At 39.7% G+C, this 12863-nt stretch overlaps 1 protein-coding gene across 1 annotated transcript in view; it reads right to left on the reverse strand.

The window, feature by feature from the left end:
* Positions 1 to 4827: 4827 nt before the first annotated feature.
* Positions 4828 to 12863, reverse strand: part of TIPARP (TCDD inducible poly(ADP-ribose) polymerase) — a 30121-nt gene continuing 22085 nt past the window's right edge. The window contains exons 5-6 of the mRNA XM_081301129.1: positions 7486 to 7764; positions 4828 to 6900 (exon numbers count right to left, since the gene is read on the reverse strand). Of these exons, the coding sequence (XP_081157255.1) occupies positions 6453 to 6900; positions 7486 to 7764 (727 nt within the window). The 3' untranslated portion in view covers positions 4828 to 6452. The remainder of the gene's footprint in view (positions 6901 to 7485; positions 7765 to 12863) is intronic.

Genomic DNA, 12863 nt, shown 5'->3' on the forward strand with positions numbered 1-12863 from the left:
ACACGGCTTCCCTGACCATGAACACCAGCCCTACACCATCAACATCAGTAACCACCAATACAAAGGACCACATCATCACCACCAAACAGCCATTGTTGCCTCCTCTTCAGCCTTCCCGAGGCCCTGTGGTGACTCTACAAAATAGGCATGTCTGTCCCGTCTTTCTAACTCTTTGCTCACCAGATGCCCATTTCTGGAGAGAGGAGAAAACAAAACCTATCCCTCTCCTGATCTCTTGCTTCCACAAAGCCAGACTGACCTCGTCGGATTTCAGACTTGGTCCTGAGCTTGGTAATCACATAGTCGTGATTCTGAATGTTTGTTCTACCGTGTCCAACCTGTTGTCTCCCTTTGTCTCACAAGAAAACTCCCTGCTCCATAGACTTGGGAAGCCCCAGCTCTATCCAAACAACTCTAACTCTTGAAAAATGGGGTTAAGAATCATGATAAGTGACCCCTTACCCCTATTGGCTCCTTTGGGTCTGTGGCTATTCTGTGACAGAGAGCTTGAACCCTACTGAGACTGACCATTGGCCACACTGGAGCCACTTGGTTTCCATCCACTCTGGCTCTGGATGGGAGGTTTCTGTTGAACCAGAACAGTAGGGCCAGGATTGCCTTTCAGCTGGAGGGTGTGCCAGGGCAGAGGCAGGAGCCTGCTCACAGCAGTCTCCCGTTCCTCTGCTGCCATAGTGGTGTGGCATGGCTTCACAAACAGCACCAGCCACCAAGGCACCGCTTCCTAGAGGCTTTCAAGTTTCTTCCCATACTGAACATGGTCTAATGTAGGTCACAGAGGGAAGAGAAATCCGATTTTAAAAAGCAAGAATGCTTTCCTGTAGTTGGGAGCACTGCTGCAGTGGAAAGAGGGATGAAAAGCAGCACCTGGACGTCTCGAGTAACAACAAATCAGAGACACTTTGAGTTCAATTTTCTGGACTGAATGAAAGTGGCATACAGTGTAGACAGCAGCAGGTTCTTGTGATGGCAAGTACATGGCCCAGAGCCACTGGTACACTACTCCCTTGGGACTTCACAGACCCTTTCACCTTTCCAACAAGCATTGGGAAATTTACACATTGGTAGTGCTTTTTTTAAATTATTATTATGACTTTATGTTAGAAGTCTCCTGATAATCCTCCAATATAATAGGATTCCTATTACTTGGATTAGCTTCTATTGTATTTATTTTTTACTTGTAGTTGGACACAAAAACTTTATTTTATTTTTATGTGGTGCTTAGGGTTGAACCCAGGACCTCACACATGCTAGGGGAGCACTCTACCGCTGAGCCACAATCCCAGCCCCCTTTGGATTAGCTCCTACTATGGCTGTTACAAACTACCACAAACTTGAGTCTTACAACACCATGGATTTATTTTCTCACAGTTCTGGAGGCTGGAGTCCTCCAACCAAGGGGCTGGCAGGACTGTGCTCCTTCCAGGCTCAGGCAGAATCTGTTGCCTTACTTTTATGGCTTTTGGAGGCCACTTGCATTCCTTGGCTAGTGGCCTCATCCCTCTCTGAAGCCAGCATGTAGCATCTCCCAATCTCAGCTCATAAGCACCCTTGTGGCGACACTGGGCCCCATGGGATAATCCCCTGCTGCAATTTGAATGACTTTCCCGCCAGAACTCATTTTGAGGCTTGGTCCTCAATGTGGCAGTGTTGAAAGGTGTGAGGATACCAAGATGGAGCCCTTGTGAATGGATCCATGCTTTTTCCATGGAGACGGTTAATTCTGGTGGGAGTTTGGCCCCTCTTCTCTTTGCACAAGTCCTCTTGTCTTTTTGCTTTTGCCACCACATGACAAAGCAAGAGGCCTTTGCCAGATCAGAGGCAGTTGCCTGATCTTAAACCTTCCAGACACCAGAATCTTGAGCTAAATGAATATATTTTCTTTAGAAATTAGTCTTGGATATTTTACTATGCCAAAAGAAAATGGACCTGTCATCTCCTGCCTCGAGATGATTAACTTAATCACATATGTAAAGCCCTTTTGCCATGAGGTAACACAGGATCCCAACACAGGCTCTGGACATCTTTGTGAGCCATATTCAGTTTACTACCCTACTCTTCCTACCACCATGGGATAAAATATGATTGTATCCTATGAGCCAGACGTTGTGCTGCTTTACATGCTTTCTCTCAATTTGTCTGCAAGCCAAGTACTAAAATTGTGTAAAGAGTTTTCTTGGACAGGCTGTGACTTAGCTGCACTTTCTGATAAATGACAGTAATTTATCAAAAATTGAGTAATGATTCACAAAATCTGCAATCCCACTCCTGTCGAGCACTGACTTGCACATGCCTATAAGCTAACTAAAACTGTAGCTGTAGAAAATTGTAGCCATAAAGTCTATAGTCCTATTGGAAGAAATTTGCAGTTAGAAGAAATCCAACCACATTTTTAAGTGGTAGAATTGAAATTCAAACACTGGGCTCAACTGGCTGCAATCACTGAAACCAACATTAATTAAATTTATGGTTGCTACCCCTAAATTTAACTGGACCCAGCTTAGAAAATATGACAAGCTCTTGAACGAAATACTATAAAATGCATAAACTTCAAGGAGGATTTGTCAGCAAAATCTGAGTTGGGGACCAGAATCTGTCACTGATGATCAAGAAACAATTTATAAACTGATGGGTGCACAGGAATGTATTTTTATTGAATGCCTGTCATGTAGTCAAGTGGCATCTGTTCAGAGCACTCTTGTCACTCATTGGTTTAAAAGGCCTTTCTTTGTGTACTGTGAAGTACTTCACAGCTCCACTGCTGAACACAGGACCTACCAAATGACAGTTCCTACACTTGAGACTTGCTAAGTATTGTAAGGGTTAGCAGCTCTTGAACATGTGGATGTCCCTCTCAACTATTTAATTTAATTAGGACTATTTTAAGATTGACGAATAATTGAGAAATAACTAATTATTGAATTTGCCTATAGAAATAGTCAAGCCCAGTGGTTCCCAGGCTAATTGAACTCCTGAAGCACATGGGAATCATTACATCAAGAGAACTGAAGGTCTCCAGACTAAGTATGTTCCACATATCAATGTAGCTATATATGGCTGTGCTGAGTGATAGTTTGCTTAAAAAGAAGCATCCAGATCCTAGTAGCTTTTGGTCACAATCAAGTACTGTCATGAAGGTCTATGAAATTCTGACATACTTAAAATGGTTGGGCACTGCTCCACTGGCTTGAAGAATTTAGCAGGCGTTTGTGAAACATTTCTAACACAAACACTTCCATTCATGTAGGATTAAAGCTTCAAAAGAGCTGCCATCTGACAGTTCTACAGAGGAGTTAAGTCTCCCAAAAAAATATTCAAGGACTTAAAACAATGAAACAAGACCAACAATGCTGATGAAACCTTTCCATACTTACAGCCCACAAGGAACACAGGCTAGCAAGCTCAGGAGGTGGAGAGCAAGCACCCACGCACTGCACACCACTAACTTGCCTGCAGTGAGCACTCAGATCTATAAACCAGAAGACTTGGTCTTTGAAACCCAAAACTACTAAGAAAAATGTACCTGGATTTTAATTTTTAAATGAATGCTATTGGTTGTTTCAAGAAGCACTTTACAGAAGACTTTTGCATTGAAGGGTCTTGAAGTTTGAATGTTACTATCAGTCTTTTTTTTAAAAGTCTACTTCAGAGATGAGAAACAGCATGTGAAAAGTTATGATTTGTCCCAGACTGTGGTATAGTTGTAATCGAAGAGCTCAAGTTGTTCAAAGATCAAATATTTGCAATAAAATTGAGTGCTGTGGGTTACAATCCAGGAAAAGTGCTGTACGGAATGCCCTTTGTTGAATTCCAACTAAGGAAAGAGCTAGACACATTTATAATCATCTTTTCTTAAATGAAACAAACCCTTGATTCAAACTAGCAGTACACTATTCTGATATAGTACATTAAACTGACAGCATGGTACTGGGTGTTAGTCATTTTTAGATGTTGTAAAATAAAGATTCCTCTTATTTCAGAACCTAATGCTTATTTTTATCACTAAATAATCATTTACTTAACCAAACAGGTAACGGAAAACACAATCAGGTTTTAGATTATTAATCCTAAAGCACCCAATATTTAATTCTAAGACACAAAGGAATCTTAACTATAGAACTGTAACATTGGTCTGTCTTATCTCAAGGAATTCAGGCTTTTTTTCCTAGAAACATATTTTTAAACAGGGTCTCACTATGTTGCCCAAGCTGTTCTTAAACTAGTTCAAGTGAGCTTCCTGCTTCAGCTTCCCAAGCAACTGAGATTATAGGGGGTGTCACTGTGCCCAGCTTCCTAGAAATCTTAGCCAAAGTTTAAATGAACAAATTCCAGCTTTCTTAAAATGATGTAAATTATAGTCGTGCTGGTAGAAGTTACCAAATACCTTTCAGTATGTTTTAAATGCATATAACCACTTCAAACTTTAGATTGTTATTCTCATTTAGAATATACAGTGCTATTGCAAAACTCTAAGCATTATGGTGAAGGGTAAAGTCCTACCAGAGGGGCTCCCATAAACCAGTGAGATGACCTTAAGTTGCTGAAATCCAAAGAGTCCACAATTCCTTTTTATATTTTCTTCACAGAATTGAAGGGGACAATGGCTCATGTTTTTCTCATGCTGTTTGCTGATAGTAATGTACTTTCAGTGGATTTCCCGGGCAGTCAGCATGTTCTGATAGGTCTGTTCAGTCATTCAATCACACATCTGTTCATACCACCCAATAGCCAGCCAGCCAGCATTCACAGATCACCAACTATGTGGTGAATTCAGGCATAGTAAATGGAAACAAAACAACAAGTTTTTAAAGAATTACCATACTTTTATTTTTGCTTAGTTTTATTAAAAAAATAAATATGTCATAAAGCTTTTGTTTCTTTTAGGGAGAAAAAAAGGAACAGGTTTCATAAAATCAAATAAGCAATGGTAAGGTGTCTTAACTTGGAAAAGATTGGGAATCACTGGTTTAAAGTTATAACTAAATGAAAGAACATCTGCCACAGTTGCCTGTTTCGTGCCAATATAGCAAACAGGATCAACTAGGGCGAAATAAATAGCTGTGTGGAAGCCCTGTAAGTGCTCGAACAGGCGATTCACTGAGACGTCAGTACAGCTATATCTTGCTTTAAATAACACAGAGGTTCCTGAAAAGTCCTAGGTAAATGAAATAACCATGAGTGTACTAGGAGAGCTTGGTGTCTAAAGGAATTCTGTGGTGAATTCTGTGAACAACCACTGCCACTCTAGTAAAGATGCAGGATTTGCTTTGCTTGAGGCGAAGCATAGCTGCTGTCTCTGAGTTGAGGCAACAGCAGCATGTTGTTCACCTTGCCGTGCTCCAGAGCTGGGCTGGGGCACAATTCCAAGTTTGTGTTTCTATTAACTGAGTAGTGTAGGACACAGCCAGCCAGGGGACCCAGCTGTACCCAGCAAGGCAGGCACAGGGCAGACTGCCACCTTTAACAGTGATTTCAATACAACAAGTACTTGAGAGAATCTACTGTATGCAAAGCACAGTAATAAAACTTATTGGCTTGGTTACAGATGTACTTCCTTTCTCTTGAAACCTCCAGGCAGGCGCTAGGTCTGGAACCCCCAAGAAGGCGGTACTCCTAACCCTTAACACTGGCTTTAACCAGTTAGCAGCCCAACACCTTAGAACCAAGGTGGATGATAATGGAAGAGACTGAGTTTCCCAATGCTGAAGTTAACACAAGAATCTTATTTTATATAACCAGATAATGAAAAATTTTGCTGGTGACATATTTTCAAATGGTTCCTTTTTTTTTCTCCCCCGCTTTCCTAAACTTCCTCTAAACAGAACTCTGAATTCTCAGGCAAACTGCAGAACAGTTCAAGTCATTAATAGTCTTTTACTGAGTGATGTGTTTCGGTCCTGCTGACAGAAATAAGAACTTCTTTCTAGCCACCAAAATGTTATGAACTTATACTATACCAAAGTAGTGATGTTCTGGATGGAAATAAGCAGGATAGTATCAGTTCCAGTCAGTTTTATCAGTGTAAGAAATAATCCTCACTTTGCTCATAGTCTCCAACTGACTTGGCCAAACTACTATCAGACCCAAGCAGCATTTGATTAGCTAAGCTGTTGGTTTCTTTTTCTTTTGTTTCCAAATGCTTCTAATAATATTGCTGCCTATATGTACAAGTGTGAATGGAGAGTATGCAATCTTTAGTCTTTTCCACACTGAGTACACTAACAATTAGTAAATAATTAAACAATAAGTGGTCATTTTAAAATCTGTTTTTCTTTTTAAAAAAAATTAAATTTTCTAGCACTTAAAAAAATGGGTCTGAAAAGTGCCCTATTACTGTCCAATGCTGTTCCCTACCCAGTCCCATCCATTCAAAACCTGCTACAAATGCTGGATTGAGTTCATATCAAATTATAATTTAGCAGTACCAAGGTTTTTCAAATGGAAACAGTGTTACTGACTTCTTCATATTGGATAACAAAATAAGGATAACTCTGATCATCATTAAAAATGACAAAAATCTGAGGCTCAAAGAAATTATCCACACAAGAGTCATACAGGTCACTGGTGACGCTGCCAGGATTGACAGGAGGGGGCCTTCTCATGCCATGACTACCCATTGTGTATCTGCCAGTCAGCACTTTGGCCAAAAACATGAAATGGATGCCTTTGGAGGATTTCTTAGAAAAGTTATGAGAGTAGCTTGCCTTCTTTGCAAAATAACTGCCTTGTCCAAACATTGTAGCATGCTTTCCACAGACTCGAGGGTCAAAGTTGTGCTTGCAGATTCCATCTACCACATCCTGGGATGTTCCATGAAATAAATGTCTCTCATTTATTATTCTGTCACGGCCAAACATTTTCCGGTTCATATATTCCTTTTTCCTAAGACAAAAAGTGAACAGAGAAATCAGAAGGAAATAGAGATCAATTTAATAAACATGATGTATTTGCACACTTTTCTTCATGATTTCAAGGAAGAAAAGTACTAATGTAGGTATCAAGGGCAAGATGCCATCAAAGATCATATTAAAAGTTTAAACTGAGCTTTTCCATTCCAGAAAAGTTCCTATCCTTCCTTCTTCACTAACCACTTGCTTTCTCTTCCATTTCAAATCCAGTTTGTGTTTTACATTCCTCAGGTTCCCTTCCTTGTCTGAGCTTCCTCAGTCTGCACAGGTTCCCTTTGTACTACATTAGCTTGTCTGCTGAAGTGAGGGGCAGCACAATAGAGATTAAGAGCAAGGACTCTGGGGCTCAACTGCTCAGGTTCAAACTCTAGTACTGCATCTTATTAGCTGTGTGACCTAGGGCAAATTGCCAAACTATAGGTTTGTTATGGATCATATGTGAACTAATATGTGGGAAAATACAAACATTAAATTATATGTAGGTGTTTATTACATTCTGCACTTGATATTAGCTACATTAAGAAAAGCTCTCAGGGAACTTTTCACATCTCTGACTCACCTTTTATATTTCTCCCAAAGAAACTGATTTTGGACTCTCAATATTTGCAAAATTCTATATTTAAATTCAGGCACAGTTTTATGAAAAAGGTTGTAAATGATTCGGTAACTTTTGTCCTCTGCAGAAACAGGCACTTGGATGAAGTCCTGAGATGGATGCATATAAATCCAAGTTTCAGGGTAAAAGTTTGCTGAGGTGACGCCATCTGGGCAGATGATTTGTGATGATGAACTTGCTTCAAGAGGTGGAGGAGCCTGAGTGGGAGCTCCTCCAAGTGTCCTAAGATGGAGAAGGAACATTCATGTAAAACAGCCAGAAATAAATACATTTCACATTATAAGTGCTCTATATTATAACTTATATGGCTTAAATGCTTGTTTAAAAAACAAAAATATTCTTCATTTGAAAGAAAAGACAAAAACAAACACACCCCACTGCCTGTACATGGATAACCTATTATTAGCGTCTTCCTGGCCTCCTCCCTGTGGAGAAGTTCTGGAATGTACTGCTGCAGGGCAAATAAGCAAGGGCCAATTTATGAGTATCTCTGCTTTTGAATCCTCCTGGAATCCTCTTTTCTACATGGTTAAAGAAACTTTGTTTCAAGGGAGATTCTATGGAGTGATGATAATTTGTATGCTTTATTGGAACTCTGCTTATACCAAGCAGAAGAGATTATCACTAAAAGTTGTGTTGGATGGGAAACAAGTTGGGCAGATGATGAAAGGGGGTTTATTTCTGAATAAAAAGAAAAATCATGAAACAGACACTGAAAGCTGACAGGTATCTGAAATTTCTCTCACTTTTTAAGATTACAAATAATAAAGCCCACCACCATATTCAAAATTCATAGCTTTGGGTGCGATTAAGATGGCGCTAATTACCCAGACTAGAAAGCATATCCTAGAACCTTTATATTCAGTTGTTACTTTGAAGGATGACTTCAGATAAGCAGCAGCTTTGATAAGTTACTTACCCCTGCCTAAATGCTTAAACTTCTATCATTTTGTAGCCAATTCTGTTCAAAACAGAGGAAAAAGGGAAGACACAGAAACTAAGGAAATCCTGACCCTGAGACCATCTCAGAGTCAGGGTACTGTCACACTCCTTCACACACAGTGCTGTCACAAGGAAGCCATGTCTGCCAAAGGGATTAGGAAGCTTTATGACACAGAGGCTACAGCTGTGTGTGAACGTGCACCTCATCTCCAAGAGCAGATCCTACCATCACCCTCACCTTCATCATGGTCACCAAACATTTTATGCAGTATTGCTGTCACAATTAATTCTGCAAGATCACTTAGTTATCCACACTTTTCAAAAACAAAAACTGAGGTTCAGAGAGGTTAAATAATTTGCCCTAAAACAGCTACCAAAGAGCAGAGAGGATTTAAATCCATGCCTGTGTGCAGTTTCTAAACTCGGACTCTTTCCATTTCTATATATTTCACAATTTATACTTTTTTAAAAAGGCTAGAAAGTGATAGATGGGTATTAGGATCCCAATTCCATGTGCCTGCCTCTAACTACTACTACTGTATCATAGTATTTTCACAGTAAGAGATGGCTCATTAAGAAGCTAAAACTAAGCCAGGTATGGTGGCACTTGCCTGTAATCCCAGCAGCTGGGGAGGCTGAGGCAGGAGGATGACCAGGGATTCAAAGCCAGCCTCAGCAACTTAGCAAGGCCCTAAGCATCTTAGTGAGACCCTGTCTCAAAATAAAATATAAAAAAGGCTGGAGATGTGGCTCAGTGGTTGAGTATGGCTAGGTTTGACCCTTGGTACCAAAAAAAAAAAAAAAAAAAAAAGCAGCAGCAGCTAAAATTATAGATGCATAACTAACTGCCTTCTCCAGTCCCACCTTGGTCAAGTAAGCAGCTATGCTTCCAAGTCCCTTTGTGAGAGAGTTCTGAGTAAGTAGATACAGGGCAAAATCCTTCAGGTGCATGAAGTTCAGGACAGATTTAAAGTGGTGCTGGTATCTCCACTTTCATGACAAAAGGCACACAGATCTTATCCTCTGGGGCATTTTCTCAAGATCCCTGATAGATTCCTTTGGAGCCTCAGTAGAGGTACATTTTTCTGGTACCATGACCCATTTTCCACTGGTACATTTTTCTAAATATAGGTCCCACTGCTTTAATCAAAATCTCAAAGGTCTGTAACTCCTTAAAAAGCTATCACTGTTCTACAGGAATAGCAGGAAAGCACAGAATGTAAGCCCTTTATTTTTAGCCCCTCTCTTCCTACTCTCTACAGGTTTAAGTCCCAACCCACCAGGTTTTCCACTATTGTCAGGGGCTGAAGTCACAACAAAGGTTTCTGGGTTGAAGAGGGAAGGTAATAGTCTCCCCCAAACACTATGCCCAAGAAAGATTACAGACTGTCTCAGCCTGTACTGAAAACCTAACAATGAGAATGCTCCTCTTCTCTCTGCTACAATTCCTGCCCAAAAACCCATTCCATAAAATGAGAACTTCACATATCTCTTAAAAGGTTTGCTATTTAATTCTTGAAGATGAGCCAGGGCAAACAAACCTTGTATATCTTACAATGTTAAATTCGATTCTATGTGTGGTTAGCATCCATTCCCGCCCATAGGTGCTTACTTTTAACAAGATAACATCCTAACTGGACTAAAACACAGATGCATATATGTATGATAGACTTCAACACTCTAATTACTTGTAGGTTAAAAAAACATACTAAGCAAAGCCACAAATGCACCTGTATTTTCTGACAGTGCTGTTTCTATTCAGCTCATGGAATTCCAATGATATACTGCATGCTTCACAGTGCTGTACCAGCCTTCTTGAAAGAGGCAAAGTTAAAACTGTATTGAACTAATACTCGAGGGCCTCCTAAAAATGGGTTTTCAGAATCCAAGGGTCACCTTTTATCACTCTCCTTCTCTCCCTTCCCCAATTTGAAAGACATTTTCCAAACTTACTTCAGTAAAGAAATCAAAATTAGCTCATTTTACTCTTTTGGGGGAGGAGTCAAAGAAACTGTATTAGGCCTTCTCATGATCATGAGGGGATTGCACAGGACAAATATCCTTTCAGCTTCAAGAAATGAATCCCCAAGCATACCCTAAATCTGAGATTTGATGGGTTTTTTTGTTTTTGTTTTTTTTAACCACCTTGGCTCTTGTTATCAGCCCTGTTAAAAGGCAACAGGGAAGCCCCTTTAAAAAAAAAAAAAAAAAAGCTGAATTTGTAGAAAATAAATGAAGTCAGTCTCCCTCCCCATCCTAGCATTTCCAATTCTTTTTTCTTTTTTAATTTTTTTTTTTTATGTGGTGCTGAGGATCGAACCCAGGGCCTTGCACATGCTAGGTGCTCTACCACTGAGCCACAGTCCACATTTCCAATTCTTAAGACATCTCTGATTCTTTGACAATTTTGACCTGTTTCACCTGTTTTTCTTTGATCCTTTGCATTTAATAACATGTAAATGCAGAGGACAAAATAAAACTCTCTCTGGCTAAGACCACTGCCTCTGGAATTTGCTCCTGGAATCTGTTTTTAGAACCAGTCTCCCTCATCTTCTCTCAGCTTGGCTAGTCTGAGTGTCCAGCAGCCCCTGACCCGAGGGCAGACAGGATTGTTGGATTTATCCATTCCACTCTGGTGAACTTGCTGTTCCTCTGCTCTTTTCTTGCTGAAGCATCTACCTAATCACTGATTTGCTGACCTCTTACTTTATGCTTGATTATCACCAATTCAGACAGGAAGACTAAAATAGAAAATTTTAAAAAGAAAAAGGGGAAGTAACTTTTTTGTTCTCTTTTAAGCCAATATTATAAATACAGTAAAGCCTTTGTAGCTTTAGTTCCCCTACTGCTTGTATTACTTTATAGTTTATACTTTAAAATTTAAAGTAAGTATTTCATAACTGCTTATATTAGGATTGAAACAAATGGATTGTCACCGTTTATTAAAACTTTCCCAACAACATAGCACCTGAATGAGCATTTTTACCCTCACATCGAAGCTACATCTTGCTGAACTGGCTCATCAAGGCCAAGCTGCTGGTCTCACTAATGAGTTCTACTGTCTCACCAAGAGGACCACTGTTTCTAACTATTGCATGCTGACACTGGCTCCAACTGTGCTGGTAAAATCCCAGAGATAGCATTTTTACTGGTTCTAAAAGGAAAAAGAAAAGGAGCAGGGCACAAGAAACAAACCAACAACAACAACATCAAAAAAAAACCCCGGACAAATAAAAATTTTCACATTTGGACTGCACAGAAAGCAGTAACTTGACCAAAGTCAATATATATTTCTAAAATTGGTCTTATTATAAATTTCTTATGAATACTGACATTGCAGGGGTTAGGTATTTGTATTTTGTTTTCAACATTCCCCTTGCAATCTCAGAATTAGATCAAGATTCTGTCATGACGACTTGGGGAAAACATAGGGCTTGAAATAAAAACAATAGGAATATAAAAATAGCACCTTGGGGCGGGGGATGTGGCTCAGGCGGTAGCGCGCTCGCCTGGCATGCGTGCGGCCCGGGTTCGATCCTCAGCACCACATACCAACAAAGATGTTGTGTCCGCCGAGAACTAAAAAATAAATATTAAAAATTCTCTCTCGGGCTGGGGATGTGGCTCAAGCGGTAGCGCGCTCGCCTGACGTGCGTGCGGCCCGGGTTCGACCCTCAGCACCACATACCAACAAAGATGTGTCCGCCGAGAACTAAAAAATAAAATATTAAAAAATAAATAAATTAAAAAAAAAAATAAAAATAGCACCTTCACCTAAAAGATGGGATGAAACTAACCAACAATATTCTAGATTCCAAGTAAATAAAATCAAATAAACCTAGTATCACTTTTAATGTTAGGATACATTTGAGTATATGATCTCCTAGAGACACTAACTTTCAAAGATGGCCAGACTAATGGTAACATGCCCATCTTGTGGTACCTATTAAGATGTGCCAATGGGGTATCTGGCAAGGGGAGGAAGAAATGGCACTTGGGACAATGGAAGAAGATCTTATCTACAATTTAGAAAGTTGACTACATTCTTAGGATATAGGACATAAAATTTTAGTATTTTTAAGAAAATATGCTTTACTTAGCAAATGAGAAAGTAAGTTATTTGAAAGGGTGAATTTTTCCAATTGAAATTCACTTAAGGAAGAAAGAATGGAGATCACCACCTTGTGGGACTCTACCCAAATGCTGATGGTGTATCTGGAGTAGGAAGTAGTCTTGAAACATCAAAGGAGATCCTCATGGAAAGGAAAACTCAATCTTCCCTGAAGAAATGCAAACTCTCTGCCTTATTCCAAACATCATTACTTTTAGTTGTGAGGAAAATGCTAACTCTGCTTCTCAACTTTAAAAAAATCCAATAG

Source organism: Spermophilus citellus (assembly GCF_964194105.1).
Source record: "Spermophilus citellus genome assembly, chromosome: 7".
NCBI classification, from domain to species: domain Eukaryota; kingdom Metazoa; phylum Chordata; class Mammalia; order Rodentia; family Sciuridae; genus Spermophilus; species Spermophilus citellus.